Source organism: Gorilla gorilla, chromosome 16, assembly GCF_029281585.2.
Source record: "Gorilla gorilla gorilla isolate KB3781 chromosome 16, NHGRI_mGorGor1-v2.1_pri, whole genome shotgun sequence".
NCBI lineage: Eukaryota > Metazoa > Chordata > Mammalia > Primates > Hominidae > Gorilla > Gorilla gorilla.
Genome location: NC_073240.2, coordinates 77,304,827 through 77,327,310, shown reverse-complemented (window position 1 = coordinate 77,327,310; position 22,484 = coordinate 77,304,827). Strand labels below are relative to the sequence as shown.

The following is a 22,484-nucleotide window of genomic DNA, read 5'->3' as shown; positions in this document are numbered from 1 at the left end:
TTTCTAGGGCAAAGACTTTCATCTAAGGTATAGAATACAGATCAAAATCTGTAGAGTACATGTTTAAAATTACATATGCTCTTTCCTCCTTTGAGATTTACTACATGAAATGAGAAATGTCAGTTATGGAGATATGTTCCCCCAAATGAATATTGTGGAAGAGTAAGACCAAAACTTTTTCTAAAATCATGTATTTCACATATGGTTTAGTAGATATTTGATAGGCCTTTATAGAAAAATAAATGATATTATTTTGAAGACCATTTGTTGCTGCCTATGAATAACTTGGTAATATCTGGATTCTATGTTGGATCAGATTACCCATCCCAAGACTCACGTTTGTGTTTTTCATTCCTGTGTGTGCTTCTGTCCAAACTTTGCCAAAAATTATGCCATCATTTGTCAAGTGTCAGCATTATCAAGCTTTGTTGTGTTATGTCACTAAGTGCTGTCCAGTAGAAGAGAGATGATAACTCACTGGCTTCTGGTAATACTTATCACCCTTTCCTGTCACAACCAAACCTCTTAAAGAGCTGTCTGCATCCATTCTTTTCATTTCCACACTGCAGATTCACTATTCACCCACTCAGTTTGGTTTTTTTCTACCACCATGCCACTCAAAGTTGTTTCACCAAGATCACCAGTAGATTCTAAGTTGAAAGTCTCCCCTCCTTTGGTTTGTAGAAAATCTCCCTCTGGACTTTCCTCCTGCTAGGCCATTTTGCAAATGTTGATATGTCTCAGAATACCTTTTTAGTTTTCTTCCTCCCCTTCTCCTACCAAACTGTACAATCTTCATAAACAGGGTTTCTTTGTTTGTTTGTTTCAACAAACAGCATGCCGTTTGTTTCAACTGTTTTCCCATACACCTATGGTCCCAAGTCAGCATCTTCAAACCCTGAAACTTAGCATGCCCAGAACTGGGCATATACTCCCTCAAAATCAGCTTCCCCCACTGCATTCCCCATCCTGGTAAACAACTCTACCATATAAGCCAGAAACCTTGGAAAGCTAAAACCATCCCTCCTTTCACTCTTCTTTCCCCCTTTCCCTAAATATGCAGTCAATTAGATTATTCCCCATTTCCCATCATCTTTCATTTGTAAGTAATATAATAGCCTCCTTCCCTGCTGTTAATTGTAACCCTTCCCATAGCAGCCTACATATTGTGATGAGTCATTTTTCAAAAAATGAAAACTTTTCATGTGACTTCTAGCTTACAATCTTTCATTGTCTTACCCCTTATGTTCAGAATTGAGAGCTAAACCCCTCAGTATAGCAGGGCCTGTGTGATCTGACAGTCTTATACACCGCTAGTCCAACTATCTCCAGCAACCTGCAGCTTCCTGAACACACATACTCTCTTCTGTCTTCTTTTATGCTGTTTCCTCATGTGTCCTCTTCACTACCCAACATCACCACCATCCCAGCAGGCTAAGTTTTTCCTCTTTCTGTGAGACTCAGCTCAGGGGTTACCTTCCCCAGGCACTGCACCTTGCACCTGTCCTCATAAGACCATGAGTTTACTTATCACCTGGAATTCGAATTACATTTTACTTACCTGTGAACTCTGGGAGGCAAGACCATGTCTTTCCTCTTCACCTGTTGAGTTTATCACAGAGTCGAGGACATAGTATTCAAAAAATGTTCAATGAATGAAAGCAATTGTTGTAAGCTAATGTGTTTTGTAGTTCAGATAATAATATTATTTCAGAGATAGGTGTCTGAGAATATAGGAATAACAAACTCAGTTTCAGCTATACTTTCACAACACAAAATGAGTTTGTGACCTCAGGTGTTTAGGGGTCTTCCGACACACACACCAAGCCAAGTAGTCCTTCAGCAGCAAACACCTGCTGGGAGCCTCTACTTCAATTCAATTCTGACTACTTGAAGGTAGCATCATAGCCACAGGTTTAGAGCTCAGTCCCACAAGACTGTCCACCACTTCAGATGCCAATCACAAGTCTCAGGTTGTTTTACCTGTGCTTCTGACCAAGTGACTATAAATCAGAGTTCCCCGTGACCCTTTCCTTGGGTTCGATGAATTTCGCTAGAGTGGCTTACAGAACTCAAGGAAACACTTACATTTACCAGTTTATCACAAAGGATGTTACAAAGGATACAGATGAAGAGATTTATAGGATGAGGGAAAGAGGCATGGATTACCCTCTCCAGGTGCACCATCCTCCAAGAACCTCCATGTGTTTCATGCTCCTGAGGTTCTTCAAACCCTATCCTATTGGGTTTTTATGGAAGCTTCATTCCATAGGCACGATCAATTAAATCATTAGCTATTGGTGATCAGCTTAACCTTGAGCCCTTAATACACCAGACCTAACAAACATCATAGCTTAGCCTAGTCCACCTTAAATGTGCTCAAAACACTGACATTAGCTTGTAGTTGGGCAGAATTAGCTAAAACAGAGTCTGTTGTACAATGAAGTGTTGAATGTCTCATGTAATTTATTGAATCATATACTGAAAGTGAAACAGGGAACGGATGTATAGGTACTCGAAGTATGGTTTCTATTGAACGCGTATCTCTTTCACACCATGATAAAGTCAAAAAATAAGTTGAACCATGGCAAGTTGGGGACTGTCTGTATATATTTCACAGTATTATGAGATTATGGATGACATACATTTCCTTTTTCATATGAATTTGTCTACTTCAGGATATGCACATAACTGCTTCTTTAAACTGTAGGGGGTTCTCCAGAATGTTAATCTCCATCCTATAAAGTGGATAGCACAGCTTAGTGATTATCCATAACACATCTGTCCTTATAAGTTTCTATTGAACTTGCCTGAAGAGATTAAAGGAAATTTCAGTTCCCTATATGTGCAAAAACAACCTATGAGAAAATAATAGATACTTGTATTTCACTAAAGCTCTACCTCTAAAACTTCCCGAGGTTCTTGTGCAGCTTTTGCTATGAAACATGTCCTTTGGGGCAGCTATTGCAATGAGAAACAATGTTTAAATGATTCATCAGCACCAGTTGAAGCCTGGATTTTCATTTATCTAATCATGATCACTTGTTGCAGTGCCCTGGAAATAGTAATAAAACTTCCATCACACTTGTTTAGTGCTTTATAATTTTTGAGCACTTTCACATGTCACCTTGATTAATTTTCAGTATTGTATACTACAATAGTTAAAGACTCAGGCTCAGAAGTGAGACAGCCTGGATTGAAATCCTGACCCTGATGTAATTTAACCTCTCTGAACCCTAGTTTTCTTGTCTGAATATAGGAATAACAATATTTCTGATCTATGAGAGTGTTGTGTCGATTAAGTGAAATGATCCAGATGAGCTGTTATCATGGAACCTCACATTAAGTGCCCACTAAATGTTAGCTGCTATTACTATTATCACTACTGCCCCTTCCACCACTATTTCTACAAGAAAATTCCCTGTGCAGTAAGAGTGGATATTACCTCTGGAAGAATCAGAGGTCTTAAGAAAGGGTTAAGCACTCATGCAACGCCCCTCTCGCCATCCCTTGGTGGTGTTAGAGAAGGCTGAGTGGGAAATCGAGATTTTAATCCTCATCCAGCAGTAATGATGCACCTCCACCCGGGGTGCATGGAGACTATTGGAAGCCGATTTTTTACCCCTACTGAGAGATAGTGAGATTCTCCTTCCCCACTCACCAGGATGGTGCCAGAAGGGGCCAAGTGAGATGCCAGGACTCACCAGCTTCCTGTGGTAACAAGCCCTATCCCATCCCCTCATGTGGAAACCCCTCTGTGGAAACCAAGTAACATGCCATCTCCGGGTGGTGATATCAGTAACATGCCATCTCCAGGTGGTGATATCAGTAACATGCCATCTCCAGGTAGCTAGCTCAGGAGCCTGAATTCCTGCCCTCACCTGATAATGAGGCAGCCTTCACCCCCAGCTGACAGTAATGAGGTGACACTCCCTGCCCCCCATCAGAACAGTGTCAGAGGAGGTCTTCTAAAATAAGATTTCAATAAGATACAGTCTTATCATACACAAAGTTTCCAGAATGTAATTTAAAAATCACTCATCATAGAAAGAACCAGGAAAATCTCAACCTGAATGAGAAAAGACAACAGATGTTACAATTCTTATAAGGATTTTAAAGCAGCCACCATAAAAATGCTTCAACATGCAATTACAAATATGCTTAAAGCAAATGAAAAAGTAGTCTCGGCAAAGAAATAGAAGATATATATTCTCACAAGTGGAAACTAAGCTATGGGTATGCAAAGGCATACAGAGTGGTATAATGAACAATGGAGACTCAGAAGGAGAAAAGGTGAGAATAGGGTAAAGGATGAAAAACTTACTTACTGGGTACAGTGTACACTATTCGGGTGACAGGTGCACAAAAATCCCAGACTTCACCACTATACAGTTCATCCATGTGACCAGAAACCACTTTGATCCCTAAAGCTATTGAAATAAAATAGAAGATATAAAGAATAACCAAGTGAAATGCTATAATTGAAAACTATAATAATCCAAAATTTTAAAAGTCAATGAGTGTGCTCCAATGACTGAATGGAGAGAAAGGATGAAAGAATCAATGAATTTGAAGTTAGAACAATCAAAATTACCCAATCTGAAGAACAACAGAGAAAACAGACCAAAATGTTTTAAATGACCAGAACCTAAGGACTGATGGAGCCATAACAAGAAATCTAACATTCATGTCACCAGACTCATGGGATCTAACATTCGTGTCATCAGATTCATGGAAGTAGAAAAAAGACAGGGATGAAAAAGTATTTGAAGAAATAGTAGCTGAAATGGTCCCAAATTTGGCAAAAGATGTAAATGTGTGGGTTCAAGAAGCAGAGCAGACCACAAACAGAATAAACAAAAGGTAAATTGTTGGACTTAAGCCCTAACACATAGGTAATTAGATTAAACATAAATGGTTCCAAAATAACAAAATTTTATTTAAAAATGGGAAAGATTAGTTTACAGCAGTGAGGAGAGAGGGAAAACTTGTGGAAAAACTGAATTACATAATGAACATAAAAAATGTGAACTTTATTTTTTTAACTTAAGTTCCATCAAGTTCAAGACACTTTTATAAGTGGTACTACCAGCCACCTAATTCATCCCTAAAAAACTAAGGGTCCTGGGAATTTAACCATGTCAATGCAATCTTTTTTACATTATTAACTGAAGAAAAATGGGGCCCTTTACAGATTTTTTAAGATTAGGAAACAAGAAGTCAGAAGGAGACAAATCAGGACTGAAAGGTGGATGCCCAATGATTTCCCATCAAAACTCTTGAAAAGTTGCCTACATTTGATGAGAATAAGCAGGAGTATTGCTGTGGTGGAAAAGGACCCTCTGGTGAAGCTTTCTCAGGTGTTATTCTGCTCATGCTCTGGCTAACTTTCTCAAAACGCACTCATAATGAGCAGATGTTATCATTCTTTCACCCTCCAGAAAGTCAAAAAGCAAAATGCCTTGAGCATCCCAAAATGTTGCCATGATCTTTGCTCTTGACTGGTCCGCATTTGCTTTGACTGGGCTATTTCCACCTCTTGGTAGCCATTGCTTTGATTGTGCTTTGTCTTCAGAATCATACTGGTAAAGCCATGTCCTATTGCAGTTCTTCCAAGAAGTGCTTCAGGATCTTAATCCCCCTTGTTTAAAATTTCCATTGAAAGCTGTGCTCTTGTCTGCAGCTGAGCTGGACACAATGGTTTTGGCACTCATCAAGTGGAAAGTTTGCACAACTTTAATTTTTCAGCCAGAATTGTATAAGCTACCAGTTGAGAAGTCTGTGGTGTTAGCTGTTGTTTCTGCTATTAATCATCAGTCACCTTCAATTAGAGCACAAAATGAATTCTTTCCTTGTAAATTGATGTAGATGGTCTGCTGGTGCAGGCTTCATCTTCAACATCATGTTGTCCCTTCTTAAAACAAGTTATCCATTTGTAAACTGCTGATTTCCTTGGGCCATTGTCCCCATAAACTTTTTGTAAAACACCAGTGATTTCACAATTCTTCCACCCAAGCTTCACCATAAATTTGATGTTTGTTCTTGCTTCAATGTTAGCAGAATTCATCTTGCTCTTAAAGGGGATCTTTTCAAATTGATGTCTTATCTTTCTTTGTGCCTCCAACTAGAGCCTCTTCAGACATGTTATAACAAGTTGGTATAAGTTTATTTTGGTGCAGAAATAATTGAAATCCATGCATAGTTTTTTCAAAATACACATTTTTCACAAACGTTTTGAAGACCTCTTATATTAAGGAGCCCCTGCACTGTTTGGGAGGATGAACTAGATAATCAACTTTAGGCTTTCCAACTCTGGGAGTCTCTGATTTTCTCCATTCTTCAAGGTCCACCATCTATCATTATTTTTAGAAGGTGATTCCCTCAGTGTTGGTGTTTTTTACCCCAACTTTCGGTGTTTATCTGTCTTCTCATTTGCATCAATACACATGCCCCCACCACCTTTTTCATTGGTTTTTTAAATTATTTCCTGGTTTTTGCCTGTATTCCAGATAGATGAGATTACTTGAATAACTTCATACTCATGAATAAAGACCTACAGAATCTGAGACTTAAAAGAGGTCTCAGAGATTGAGTCCATCCTATACTAGCAAAGATATAATGGTGTTAGGGTATATCACCTAACGTGGAGTCAGATGTTTTGAATTTGAGAAGCTGCTACATTATTTGCTGACTTCAAGATCTTGTGTAAGTTGCTTAACCTTTCTGAGCCTCTGTTTTCTCATTTGCATAATAGGCATAATAATAGATATACTGGCGGGTAGCTATAAACATTTAATGGATAAATATATATAAAGGGACCTAGCTTGCCATCTTACAGTGGACTCTCAGTAAATATTAATTAAAGCTGAATGTCCTCATTTTATACATAAGGAACTGGATACTCACAAGTCATGCTGGTAGCAGCAGGTGAGCTAGAATGAGAGAGACTCAGGCCTCCCAGGACAGTGCTCCCAACACACCAAAGTTGCTATGTAAATGCCTCTAAAACCTACCCATTCTTTCATTGGACAAATATTTAGGCACTGGAACTACAGAGACAAATTGTAGCTCACAGTTTAGTAGGACAAACCAGTAAGAGACATTTAAAATGTAGTATAATGAGTGCTGCAGTAAAGCACAGCATGTACAAGGTGTTTGGGAATTACAGTGAGGCACATAACTTATTTTGGGGGGTGGGGAAAAGAAAAGATGTACCTCATAGACTACAGTAACTGAAATAGGAGTAAGAGGTGAACACATAGGATATTGCATAGAGAAGGATTTTGCGTGCAAAATTCCTTTCTTCCTTTAATTCACTTTACACCTTTGCCCAGGATGACTAAATGCTATATATATCTATATCTATATATACATGTATATATAGATAGATACATAGATATTTAATGCTGGTTTTCTCTTTAACTTGGACCTTCTAAATATCCCAATTATTGGTTTGGTGAATTTTTTTAGTGAAAATCCGTATCTACATGCATTTAAAAAATATTTAGTGAACATCTACTACATGTCTGATGTTGTGTAGGCACTGGGATTGTAGCAGTGATCAAGACAAAGTCTCGCTCTCGTGGAGCTTATATTCTGATTGACAGAGAGAGAAAATAATGTACAATATGTCAGGAGGTAACTTGCACTGGAAGAAAAATAAAGTTGAGTAAGCAAGAAAGGGAAGATAGGTTTGGGGAGAGAAATATTACTTTAAATAAGATACTCTGGCATAACTTACGGATAAGATGACATTTGAATAGACACCTAGAAGAAGTGGAGAAATTAGTCATGAGGTTACCTGGGGGAAAGATATTCCAGGCAGAGGAAATACCAGAATGCGAGCAAGAGACAGACTGACTTAGTATATTAATCTGGGGAGGAATGGAGGTAGAGGATAGATCAGAAGGGCTTCCTTGGGCATCATGAGGTTTGGAGCTTTTAATTTGCAGGAAATGAGATACCAGGGAATGTGTTGAGCAGAGGAAGTATATGATTCAACATGTATAACGAAGACTTTGGTAAGCATCATGACCACTAAGGCATACACTATAAAGTTTGCTGACATTTTATCTTGTTAGGATTTTGGCTGCATAAATATAGGCTCAAAGGCATAAATATGTTAGAAACGGTAATGATATTTAGGATTAATTGCAGTGTCTTCTTTAATATTGTCATAACATTATTTGTGGCATAAAAAGAAGGAGAATAGGCCGGGCACGGTGGCTCACACCTGTAATCCCAGCACTTTGGGAGGCCAAGGCGGGTGGATCACGAGGTCAGGAGATGGAGACCATCCTGGCTAACATGGTGAAACCCCGTCTCTACTAAAAATACAAAAAATTAGCCGGGGGTGGTGGCGGGCACCTGTAGTCCCAGCTACTGGGGAGGCTGAGGTGGGAGAATGGCGTGAACCTGGGAAGCGGAGCTTGCAGTGAGCCAAGATCGTGCCACTGCACCCCAGCCTGGGCGACAGAGCCAGACTCCGTCTCAAAAAAAAAAAAAAAAAAAAACAGAAGGGGAATAATTTTAAAAGATAATAGTGAAGAACTACTAGCCACTTCTGTGTGATTTCCTTTTATATTTTCAAGCCATGTAAATTGTTGAGGTAAATACCTTTCATCAGTTCTATTTTTATGCGTAATATAACATGGGCATACACGTTTTATAAATATCAGTGGCAAAAAGACTTGCATGTTTAGTGACTGTTTCGTATAGGAAATGAGGCCAACAATGTAAGAACTTGTGTCTGCTGCTGGAGCCCTTCCACATTTTTTGCCTTTTTTTTTTCTGTACTCTGACACTGTCTTGACAGTTTTCTAAACAATCTCTTATTGATTCTCAGTGAACCTAATTCATATTCTGAGCATTCTGTATACACTGTACAGCTTGAAAATATGTAAACCTATCTTCAGAATACTAAAAAATAGTTGTACAGAATTACCAGTGATTACTAATTTAATTTTCTCTCTCATGGAATCACATTACAGAACAATAGATTTCTATTACTAATAAAAGCATCTTTCTGTATTGCAAACAAGAATGTTGAAAGTATTTGAAACCACTTTGGCAATGGGGAAAAAAGAATACATGCTTGGCTTTTAAAAGTTATAATGACTTTTAATTTAACTTCACTGAAAACATTTTGATTCGGGGCTTGGTCCTATAAACATTGGGTTTCATTTTGGAATAAGTTTAGAGAATCGGCACCAGTATCTATTCCAGCCCTGATGATTTCTGTATCCTCAAGGAAGTCTTTTTCTCCTCTGGACCTTGGTTTCCCCAAAGATAAAATGAAAAGATTTGATTCTAAGATTTTTTTCTATATCTAAAACTGTATGAAATATCTACAGATTTTTAAAAGGTCAAATATCTTTTGAGGGGAATGGGAAATTTTACAATAAGATTATGTACATGAAATCACTGTATAATAAGCTGCTATTATAAGAGTAAGATAATGACCACTCTAGTGTATTCTAAAGAAATATTCTAAAGGAAATACCTTTCATCCATTTGAAAAGAAAGCATGGTTTTAGATTTCTGCCTGAGGGGTGAGAGATTCAGAAGGACCAAAAGCTACATAGCTCTCTTTCCCAGGCCAGGCTTGGTACATACCAGCAGGTGGTAGTTACAAACACTGATGCATGCTGGGAAGGTAACCTTCCCCTGCCCCTCCACAGACCACCCACCCCAGAATGGAATGTGTTCCAGACTCAGGTAAGTCAGGTGTGTAATAGAGCAGAGTGGGGGAAGGGAGGAGGTTGCTTGCACACCTTGCCCAAAGGACAGGCCCTTGGCCCAGCAGCTGTGCTGAAAGTAAGTTCAAACTCAAGTGTTGCTCTATAAGCAAATATCAGAACTCACTCACATAAGTGCGTATTTCATGTATATTAAAGGTGTCCCAAAAGAGCAGGCTGCTCACAAGTGAGCTATTTTACCTCTGGCAAGTAACGGTGATACCTAACTAGACGTAAGACAGCAGTGCAGTATGCTGCTTTGAATAAAATGTCATTTACAGTATAGATACCTTCTCCTTGAAGTTTCTTTTTGTCAAATCTCATTTTTAAGACAAGAAGGTCTTTGGGAGGCTAAGGTGGTCGGATTGCTTGAGGCCAGGAGTTTGAGACAAGCCTGGCAAACATGACGAAACCCTATGTCTACTAAAATATTAGCTGGGCCTGATGGCACACACCTGTAATGCCAGCTTCTTGGGAAGGTGAAGCATGAGAATTGCTTGAACTGGGGAGGTGGAGAATACAGTGAGCAGAGATTGCACCACTGCACACTAGCCTGGGTGACAGAGCAAGACTCTATCTTTTAAAAAAAAAAAAAAATCATTTTGTCTCATTGAAGATGAGCCTCTCCTTACCTTAATTCTGGCAATTTTGAAATTCTTTTCTAGATGAAGCATTGGTTTTCTATTACAACATTCCTGTAAAATAACTTAAACCCAGCAAAAGAAAAATCTATACAAAGGGACAAGGAGAATTTCCGGGACCATTTGAATAAAATGTCCTCTGAGACAGACCAAAAAATCTTTTACCGAAGGTTCCAAGCGAAAAACACTATTTTTAACAATGAAAGGGCCAATCTAAATGAAAAAATGAAATTTTCTATGAAAAAATTTGCTTCGGTGCTTGAACTGGATGTGAGGCTCAGTGAGACTGTTGGAAAATAGGAGATCATGGTGAGAAAGTAGGACTGTTCAGTAGAGTAAAGGCCTTTAGACCTGGGCCTGAGATCCTAGGATTTGGCCCAGCAAGCCTGACAAGGGAGATTTGCCTAGTGCAGGGCCACAAGGATTCTTTGTGTAACTGCTAGATTGTTATAGAAGTTTCTCCATTTGTGTTTACTTTATGAGCAATTGACAAAATGGTGTTTGTGAAATTAAGCACAAAGCCCCCAGTGAGACAGAAAATCAAAAGTTGCCAGTCAGCTATAGGCAGAGAATATAACAATAGTATAAAACTATATATCTGATTTGCTTTACATTGAGCTTATTTTCTTGGGGCAGATGAGGAGGTAACATTTGGTCCCCAAACCACATTTACAGTTTCTAAATAATGAGATTAGTATGTTTCACCCAGAATTATCCCAACTGCCCATAAATATATTCTTAAATTTTTTTTTTTTTTTTTTGGAGACAGTCTCACACAGTCACCCAGACTGGAGTGCAAAGGCACAATCTCGGCTCACTGCAACCTCCACCTCTTGGGTTCAAGCAATTCTCCTGCCTCAGCCTCCCGAGGAGCTGGGATTACAGGCACCTGCCACCATGCCTGGCTAATTTTTTGTATTTTTAGTAGATACAGGGTTTCACCATGTTGACCAGGATGATCTCTATCTCCTGATCTCGTGATCCACCCACCTCGGCCTCCCAAAGTGCTGGGATTACAGGCGTGAGCCACTGTGCCCGGCCCATTTTTCTTTTTCATATTATTCCTTCTGTTTCTATAAACCAAGAAACCACATCTTGTTACAGTTTTATGAAATTAGAATCTTTAGGGTCTGGACAAAAGCCTGAGGATGAGCAAAGCATCAGTCTGCTCCCTTGACTATGTATGTGTTAGGTACTCAAATGTTAGATGAGCAAGTGTTTAAATAAATGACATCAATTTTATTATCTCAGAAGTCTTTTTTATTTCCTGTTGACTCTCAACTGTATTTTTAAAAGTTCCAGTTACTGGATAAAAAAAACTTTTAGATAAGTGAAAGATTGCTAAATACGACATGCATACATAGTGTTTTATTTGAAATACTTCATGATGAAAAACAGTACAAGGTTGTTGGAGAAAAAGGAATATGAAAATTTGTGATGAATGAAGAACCCTGACATTACCTAGAAATGTATTACTCATATTCTTTGTGTAGTGTGTAAAAGAAAAAGAAAGTTGTATTTTAGAGGATTTATTGAGTTAATTTTAGAATGTGGCCAGTTGAACACATAAATTACATTCTCTCTGTCGAGAGGCCTTACTAATATTCTAGTAAATAGATGAAAGTTATAAACCCTCAAAGAAAGAGCACAGGAAGGAAAGGAAAGCAAGTATTTTTTTTTTTCAATCTGGAAAGCACATGATTGAAAGACAGTTGCCCAAACTAGCAAAACGCCAGAAGAAAATTTGTGCCACAGAATCCTAGCAGGGCTCAAGAATTAGAGTTACTGGCTATCTCAGAAAATGAGGGTGCAGGTGGGGCTGCAAAGAGAGGAATTGGTTGAAAGTCTAAATAAAAGGCAGTTTAGGTGCCCTGGGTGCCTTAGAACCTACCTACTATATGTATAGCCAAGTGACTGCCATTGCCCAACCCTCAGAGAAGACACCAGTTTCAATCAAAGTTAAATAGAATATGGGGACACCAGGCACAGCCATACAAAAACAAAGTGATTTAGTGAAAACACATTCTCAGAACAGTAAGATACTGACCCCCTTCTCCAGTGAACCTCTGAAAATGGGCACCATGTTATACACTCCAGGTTTGCGGAGGATATATGATTTCATTCTGTATCGTGAAATTAACTATCCCAGGACAATAGACTTATAAATATTAAAAGCTGGGATCTCCCAGCAGAAAAGCGTGGTCTCAACCTAATCACCCAAATTGAAACTCCTCACACAGAAGTTTGTATTCAGCTTCTGATTGATTAGATCCAGATTGTGATACACTGATATATTCATTCATCAATCTTAAATATGAACAAAAAGCCCAAGATTACTACATATTTGAGGAAAGCCTCCAACTTGAAATACAGAAAAACCTCAAACAAAACAGAGGCCATGTTAGAAACAAAAGAAAATCTTTTAAAAAGTATAATTTCACAAAGATGAGAAGATATTGCATCCATGAAATAAAAACAAGACACTACCAAAACATATAGAAAGCCAAAAAGAGCTCTTGAAATTTTAAAATATAATTGATGAAACAAAAAAACTAATAGGACCAGAAAATAAGGAAGTCTCCAAAGAAGCAGGAAAAAACATAAAAAGATGAACAGCCAGAGAAAAAGTATTTTCCAAATTAGAAGCTCAGTCTAGGTTCAAAATCCATCAGAAGGCCGGGCGCAGTGGCTCACACCTGCAATCTCAGCACTTGGGGAGGCCAAGGTGGACAGATCACCTGAAGTCGGGAATTCAAGACTAGCCTGGCCAACATGGTGAAACCCTGTCTCTACTAAAAATACAAAAATTAGCCAGGTGTAATGACGCACACCTGTAATCCCAGCTACTCAGGAGGCTGAGGCAGGAGAATTGCTTGAACCCGGGAGGCAGAGGTTGCAGAGAGCTGAGATCGTGCCACTGCACTCCAGTCTGGATGACAGAGTGAGACTCTGTCTCCAAAAAAACAAAACAAAACAAAAAATCCAACAAAGAAAATGAATGGGAGGAAATTAGCAAAGAAATAATGCAAGAAATTTTCCCAGAAATGAAACATAAAACTTTCAAGTTGAAAAGACCACTGAGTTTTCACACAATAAATAAAAGAAAATCTATACCAAGGCACAGGAAATCAGCCATAAGAAGATTCTAAGTTTCTGGAGTTTCAAAGTTCTATAGGGCGTGCACTGAAGTATTAGGAATTAGAGACTTCTAAACAGCCATGCTTGAAGTGGAAAACAATGGAGCAATCCTTCAAAACTTAAAGGATATGGGTTCCAACCAAGAATCCTATGTCCAGCCAAACTATCGATAAAATGTAAGGATAATAAAAGATATTTTTAAACATGCAGAATCTCAAAATGTTTCTTCCCATGCACTCTTTCTTAGGAAGCTGGTGGAGTAGACCCTACACCAAAATGAGAGAACTGTATGGAAAGAAAAGGAAGACATGTGATCCAAGAAATAAGGGCATCTAACCTAGAGCTGTGTAGTAGGCCTAGAGAGCTACCACTCTAGGTTAGAGAAAGAGGGTGGCTGATTTCAGGAAGAATGTCTCCTTTGGAGAAGGAAAAAGAATCAGGAATCCCTGATGTATATGAACTTGACAGGAAATTTCATTTTGACAAAAAAGATAGACAATGAATTAGTGATACATAAATAGGAAATTCAACATATAGGGAAAAATGATTATCTCAGTGAAACCAAAAATTTTGGACAAAAGGGTAAATATTAAGTAGATTAGCTGTGAATATTTGCATAGTCATAATAGAAAAAACAGTAACTATTACTATGCAGTCGATAGTGCTGTTTAACAGATGTTCTGATTCTTTCTCTCTTTCCAAGCACATGATAGGATGACATTTCCTGGCTCCCTTTGTGGTTGGGTGGACTGTGTGACTAGTTCTGGCCAATAAGTTGCTTGTTTTTTCTAAAGATCCCCCTTTTGGATCCAAGTGATCATTTATTCCTCTATCTTTGGTAGAACTGATACAGATAAACAGTGAAAATGAGGCAAAGGCTGGTTGTCACCAAGTAAGTACATTTGTGGAATTTAATATTTTACCAAATATTTTCCCATTCATCTTCTTACTTGAACTTCAGAGTTGTCCTGGGAGCTAGGGAGATACAGAAAGCAAGGAACTTGTCTCAGATCACATACTGCAGAGCCATGGTCCAAGCTCCAGCGTTTAATAACCACATTACTTGTAAACTATACACAAAGAGAGCTGAGTGTGGCATTATGTACTAGGGAAAGAACTATTTTGCCATTTTGTAGTAGGAAATGCAAATTTCATCCTGATAGAGGAATTCAGGTTAGATTTTTTTAATACACTGTAATAAGAAACAGTGCTGTCATTTTATCTGTTTTCTGAGTTCATTTAAATTTTTAATATAATTTATTAAGTATTGAATACTTACAGCGTGCCTGTGCATGTTCTAAGCATTTTGTATGTATCAGCTCATTTAATAATCACAAAAATTCTATGATACAGGTACTCTCATTATCCTTGTTTTATAGATGAGAAATTGGAATTTTTAAATAGTAACCTTATCCAGGGACATCAGGTACTGAGGGTAAAGCTCAGATTTGAACTTGCAGTCTGATTTCAGAGCCAACACTCTTGAACATTTTAGATTGTCAAAATTACTTACGATTCCAGAAATGTTCTAAACTGTCTCTGCCCATTTTTGGTGGTTTTATTGAAACATATTTACTGTACTTTTTTTTCATCTAGGTTTATGTTCCAGATGAAAATAATACTATTTTGGGAAGAAATACAAATAAACAAGTTTTTGAAGGCTTGACAACTGGACTTCTCAAAGTCAGTGCTGTGGTTTTGGGCTGCCTGATTGCCAATCGACCAGATGGAAACTGCCAGCCAGCTACCCCAAAAATACCAACACAGGAAATGAAAAACAAACCCTCACAAGGTGATCCTTTTAACAATCGAGTTCAGGACCTTATCAGGTAAAATTGCTAGAGTTCTTAAAACTTTGTTCTTTGTTAAGAAACTATATTAAAATAATTTAAATCTCAAGGCCCATGTGATGGCAGTGGTTCTCACAATGCCATTCACACATTCCTGGTAGAGAATACCAAGAATACCTTGTAAATATTTCTCAGATTTATCACCTTCACTCCATTGCTGCTATTAATACTTTACTTCAGATATTCAGGCTCTTTTGCAGCAACAGACAGCATGTCTGTCTGTCTGTCCCCCACCTTTTAAAAATAAGTTCTTTTTCCTAATTATGAAAGTAATACATGCTCAATGATAAACACAATTGGAAAACACGGAAGAGCACAATGGATTTTTTAAAACAGTTTTGTAGAGAGAAAGAAAATTCTTTTAATGAAAAGCAATATAGGTAGAGCTCAGGTATCATTCTTGGTTGTTTTTTTTGTTGTTGTTGTTGTTGTTGTTGTTTCTATCACCCAGTCTGGAGTGCAGTGGTGCAGCGCAACCTCGGCTCACAGCAACCTTCGCCTGCTGGGTTCAAGCAATTCTTCTGCCTCAGCCTCCCAAGTAGCTGGGATTACAGGCACATGCCACCATGCCTGGCTAATTTTTGTATCTTTAGTAGAGATAACGTTTCACCATGTTTGCCAGGCTGGTCTCAAACTCTTGACCACAAATGACCCACCCGCCTCCATCTCCCAAAGTGCTGGGATTACAGGTGTGAGTCACCGCACCTGGCTTTTCTTGATATTTAGATATGTGATGTTAGAATGTGTTCTGCTAGAGCTTTTACAAGTTTCTTGATGTCAACTCTTTCCAACTGAAGGAATTTCTGAGAATTCCCCTATCTCAGTTCATCTCTGGTTATAAATTAGGTTCAGACTTAAAACAACAATAATAGCTACCATTTATAGAGTACCCATTATAGTATAATACCTTACACCTAGTAGGTTAACCTTATAGGGTTATACCTATAGTATAGTATAGTAACCCCTTTAAGTGTAAGGTATTGTAGTAGAGGCTTTGCAGCCCTGTAAGTGTAATATTTCTAACTTAAGCTTTGTAAGTGAGGAAATTGCTCAGAGAAGTTAAGTACTTAGCCCAAGGTTATGTAATAAATAAGATTAAAAGTAGGTAGGAGAGCTGAGACTGGAACTCATGTCTAGCTGGACTCTCAACACCTGTATGCTTTCCACTACACAAATGTGGCAATTTCTGACACCTGTTCAAGGTCAGCCCTGTTTCCTTCTAAGGTCACCTTCTCTCCAGGGAAATTTACTCCTACTTTGGCATCTGAACTCATTTACCCTCGTTAATTTTTTATTTCCCAACAGAGTTTCATCTGGTGTTAATCAATTACCTGTTCCACCTATCAGCACCTCTTCTGTGTTCTGCACTGATCTCTGGCTCCCCAAATCCATGCAGTTTATTGCTCTCTGAAGCTTATGGTTGGTTAACAGGAGAACAAGAATGTACTCCTCTGTATTTGCTTCTTTCGCAGTTCATAAGTTTCTTCTGCTTTCTTGTAGTGCTTTCTTGGGAACAGTTGTTTCATTCAGTAGCTTCCTTACCCTTGATTACTTTGTTCACTTACCCCTTCTATCTGCCTGTCCTCTTTCCTCAAGTGTATTTATTACTGGAGAGCACCAGGCCCTTTGGGCCACAACCATTTATCTGACAGCACTTGACTTTTAGCCTCCCTGGCCTTTCTCTCAGTTGCTTGACCCCATTCAATTCCCCATGTCCTTTTGGTCGTTGTAGAGTTTGCCCTCTCTGCTGACGAATGTCATTCTGTCCCTGCATTCTCCCTTGGGCTACCCTGTGATGCAGCAGCCCTGCATGCTTGTCATCCAGACAACTTAGCCACATGCCTTAGCTGTGATGAAGCGGAAGACCCATTCAAATGCTTCATTGCAATTCCAGTGGGCCTTGCAGGGGGAAATACGTACATTTTCACATACATTATTATAATTACCAAATCCTTCTTTTAATACCTTCCTTTAGGAGGTATTTTTCCCCTAATACCTTCCTCCTTTAGGAAGGAGCAGTGGTAATCTGCCAATCCAAGTAACTCATGTGACTTAAAAATGATGATTGACAACCATACTGCTTCAAAAAATACCATGCCAGTCTTTCTCTGATTTGAACCACTGTTGTTGAATATTGTTTTCTTACAGATAATGCATTGTTATTTGGCTTGGTGAGGACTGTGTAAAACTGCAAACCATATTTCACATCTGCCTAGTTTAGCAAACAAAGCATTTTTTTTTTTTTTTTTTGCTAATCATTTTCATACTTGCCTTCTCACCTTCCCAGATATGTATGAACTGACAAGAAGTCTCACTCCACTCCCTGTTACAATCTGGGCATTTTTGTCAGTTGTGAAGTTGAGTAGAAAGGGCTCCAGTACAGTCTTTGGAGCTGTTCTCTGGCTGTATCCCTGAAGTAGAGCAGGAGCAGATTCTGACATCTGTCCCTTCCTTCCCCTTATCTGGCATAGGAGAGGTAGGAAGATATCTAAGAGACATGAGATCATTACAGTATTTATTCTTATTATTTTATTTGTTTCAGTCAAGTTTCTGCATCTAAGCCATTCTTGGAAATATTTTTCAATTCAAAGTATGGCCACCCATACTAATTTTGAGCCAGACACTGTAGAAGGATGTGGCAAAAATTTAAAAAGACTTTTACAGCATATCCAACTAATTTTATTTTACTATTAGACATCTGAATTTATTTCATTTTTAATTTTTTTAATTGGCACATTGTAACTGTATTAGTCTGTTTTTACGCTACTGTTAAAGACATACCCAAGGCTGAGAGAAAAAGAGGGTTCCACATGGCTGGGGAGACCTCACAATCATGGCAGAACACAAGGAGGAGTAAGTCATGTGTTGCATGGGTGGTGGCAGGGAAAGAGAGAGCTTGTGCAGGGGAACTCCTCTTTGTAAAACCATCAGATCTTTTGAGACTTATTCACTATCACGAGAACAGCATGGGAAAGACCTGCCCCCATGATTCAGTTACCTCCCACCGGGTCCCTCCCAAAGCACGTGGGAATTCAAGATGAGGTTTGGGTGGGGATGCAGCCAAACCACATTATTCCACCCCAGCCCCTCCCAAATCTCATGTCCTTACATTTCAAAACCAATCATGCCTTCCCAACAGTCCCCCAAAGTCTTAACTTATTTCAGCATTAATTCAAAAGTCCATAGTACAACATCTCATCTGAGACAAGGCAAGTCCCTTCTGCCTGTGAGCCTGTAAAATCCAAATTAAGTTAGTTACTTCTTAGATGCAATGGAGGTACAGGCATTGGGCAAATATACCCATTCCAAATAGGGGAAATTGGCCAAAACAAAGGGGCTACAGGCCCCATGCCAGTCCAAAATCCAACAGGGCAGTCAGATCTTAAAGCTCCAAAATGATCTCTTTTGACTCCATGTCTCACATCCAGGTCACACTGTTGCAAGAGGTGGGTTCCCATCGTGTTGGGTGGCTCTGCCTGTGTGGCTTTGTAGGGTATAGCCCCTCTCTTGGCTGCTGTCACGGGCTGGCATTGAGTGTCTGCAGTTTTTCCAGGCTCGTGGTACAAGCTGTCAATGGATCTACCATTCTGGGGTCTGGAGGACGGTGGTCCTCTTCTCACAGCTCCACTATGTGGTGCCACAGTAGGGACTCTGTGTAGGGGCTCTGACCCCACATTTCCCTTCCACACTGCCCTAGCAGAGGTTCTGCATGACGGCCCCTCCCCTGCAGCAAACTTCTGCCTAGGCACCCAGGCATTTCCATACATCCTGTGAAATCTAGGTGGAGGTTCCCAAACTTCAATTCTTGACTTCGGTGCACCTGCAGGCTCAACACCACATGGAAGCTGCCAAGGCTTGGGGCTTCCATCCTCTGGAGCAACAGCCCAAGCTGTATCTTGGCCCCTTTAGCCATGGCCACAGTGGCTGGAAGTCAAGGTACCAAGTCCCTAGGCTGCACAGAGCAGGGGGGCCCTGGGCCTGCCTCACTAAACCATCTTTTCCTCCTAGGCCTCCAGGTCTGTGATGGGAGGGGCTGCCATGAAGACCTCTGACATGCCCTGGCGACATTTTCCTCATTGTCTTGGGGATTAACATTCAGTTCCTTGTTACTTATGCAAATTTCTGCAGTCGGCTTGAATATCTCCTCAGAAAATGGTATTTTCTTTTCTATCGCGTAGTCAGGCTGCAAATTTTCCAAACTTTTATGCTGTTTCCCTTTTAAAATTGAATGCTTTTTAACAGCACCCAAGTCACCCCTTGAATGCTTTGCTGCTTAGAAATTTCTTCTGCCAGATACCCTAAATCATCTCCCTCAAGATGAAATTTCCACAAATCTCTAAGGCAGGGGAAAAATGCCGCCAGTCTCTTTGCTAAAACACAGCAAGAGTCACCTTTGCTCCAGTTCCCAACCATTTCCTCATCGCCATCTGAGACCAGCTCAGCCTGGATTTCATTGTCGTTACCATTATCAGCATTTTTGGTCAAAGCCATTCAACAAGTCTCTTAAGAAGTTCCAAACTTTCCCACATTTTCCTGTCTTCTTCTGAGCCCTCCAAACTGTTCCAACCTTTACCTGTTACCCAGTTCCAAAGTCACTTCCAACATTTTCAGGGAACTTTTTAGCAGAGCACCACTCAACTGGTACCAATTTACTGTATTAGTCTGTTTTCACACTGCTGATAAAGACATAACCAAGACTGGAGAGAAAAAGAGGTTTAATGGACTTAAATTTCCAGATGGCTGGGGAGGCCTCACAATCATGCTGGAAAGCAAGGAGGAGCAAGTCACAGCTTACGTGGATGGTGGCAGGCAAAGAGAGAGTTTGTGCAAGGGAATTCCTTTTTATAAAAAGCCATCAGATCTCGTGAGACTTATTCTCTATCGTGAGAACAGCACGGGAAAGACCTGTACCCATGATTCGATTGCCTCCCACCAAGTCCCTCCCACAATACATGGGAATTCAAGATGAGATTTGGATGGGGACGCTGCCACACCATATCAGTAACTACAAACTTACTGAGTACATTTTGATGTTTATATATATATATATATATATATAGTATAATGATCTGATCAGGATACCTATTGTGTTCATAACCTCATACATTTGTCATTTGTGGTAAGAACATTCAGAGGCCTCTCTTCTAGGGATTTTGTAATATACAACACTTTACTGTTAACCATAGTCACTCTACTATGCAATAGAACACCAGAATTTATTCCTCCTATCTAATTGTAGCCTTGTACCCATTGACCAACCTTTCTTCCTCCTCTCTTCTTCCCCCAGCCCCTCCTCAGCCTCTGGTAACCACTGGTGTACTCTCTGCTTCTGGATACCAACTTCAACTTCTCGTTATAGATTACACACTTGAGTGAGATCATGCAATATTTGTCCTTCTGTGCCTGGTTTATTTCACTTAACATAAAAACCTCCAGGTCGATCCGTGTTGTAACAAACCTCCAAGTCCATCCATGTTGTAAAAAAGAAAGATTGCATTCTTTTTTATGGCTAAATAGTATTCCATTATGTGTGTATACCACACTTTGTCCTTTAATCCACTGAAGAACACTTAGGTCGACTCCATATCTTAGCTATTTTGAATAGTGCTGCAATAAACATGGGAGTGTAGATACCTCTTTGACATGCCGATTTCATTTCTTTGGATTTATAACCAACAGTGGTATTGCTGGATCATACAGTAGTTCTATTTCCATACTTTTTATATGATGGCTATACTAGTTTACAATCCCACCAACAGTGTTCAAGTGTTTCCTTTTCTCTACATCCTCACCAATGTTTGTTTTATCTTTTTTGTTTTGTTTTGTTTTGTTTTTTGAGACACTGTTGCCCAGGCTGGAGTGCAGTGGCATGATTATGGCTCACTGCAGCCTCAACCCCCCAGGGTCAAGCAATCCTGCAAAATCAGCCTCCCAAATAGATGGGACTACAGGTGCAAACAACCACACCCAGCTAATTTTTTTTTTTTGTTTGAGATGGAGTTTTGCTCATGTCACCCAGGCTGGAGTTCAGTGATGCGATCTCAGCTCACTGCAACCTCTGCTACCCAGGTTCAAGTGATGCCCCTGCCTCAGGCTCCTGAATAGCTGGGATTACAGGCACTTGGTACCACTCATGGCTGATTTTTGTATTTTTAGTACAGATGGGGTTTCACCATGTTGGCCAGGCTGGTCTAGAACTCCTGACCTCAGGTGACCCACCAGCTAATTTTTTAATTTTTTTTATAGAGACAGGGTCTCATTATGTTTTTCAGGCTGGTCTTGAACTCCTGGGCTCAAACAATCCTCCCACTTCAGCCTCCCAAAGTGCTAGGATTACAAGCATGTGTGACTGTACCCAGCATCTTCTTTTGTCTTTTTGATAATAACTATTCTAACTGGAGTGGGCTGGTATCTCATTGTGGTCCTAATTTGCATTTCCTTGATGATTAGTGATGTTGAGCATTTTTTCGTATACCTGTTGGCCATTTGTATGTCTTCTGAGAAAAGTCTATTAAGATCTTTTGTCCCTTTTTGAATTGGGTTATTTAGTTTTTCACTGTTGAGTTATTTAAGTTTTTTATATATTCTAGATATTAACCCGTTATCAGATGTATAGTTTGCAGATATTTTCTCCCATTCTGCAGGTTGTCTCTTCACTCTGTTAGTTAACTTTGCTGTGTAAAAGCATTTTAGTTTGATATAATCCCCTTTGTCTATTTTTTTGGTATGTTAATTGTGGTTTTAAGATCTTATTTTTAAACTCCTTGCCTGACTCAATCTTGTGAAACATTTCCTCTGTGTTTTCTTCTAGTACATTCATAGTTTCAGGTTTTACATTTACATTTTTAACTTATTTTGAGTTGGTTTTTGTATTGGTGAGAAGTAGGGTTCTAGTCTCATTCTTCTGCATGTAGATACCCAATTATCCCAGCATGGTTTATTGAAGAGACTCTCATTTCCCCATTGCATGTTCTTGGCAGCTTTACCAAAAATAAGTTGGTTGTCAGTGCATGAATTTATCTCTGGACTCTTTATTTTGTTCCATTGGTCTATGTATCTGTTTTTATACCAGTCCCATGGTGTTTTGATAACTATAGTTTTGTACTACATTTTTAAGT

The 22,484-nt window shown here is 39.3% G+C and overlaps 1 protein-coding gene across 13 annotated transcripts in view; it reads left to right on the top strand.

The window, feature by feature from the left end:
* SCAPER (S-phase cyclin A associated protein in the ER) overlaps positions 1-22,484 on the top strand; it is a 556,007-nt gene that overhangs the window by 458,020 nt on the left and 75,503 nt on the right. For all 13 annotated transcript variants that reach the window (XM_063699056.1, XM_063699058.1, XM_063699055.1 and 10 more), the window contains one exon: positions 15,113-15,345. In XM_063699056.1, coding sequence (XP_063555126.1) covers positions 15,113-15,345 — 233 coding nt within the window. The remainder of the gene's footprint in view (positions 1-15,112; positions 15,346-22,484) is intronic.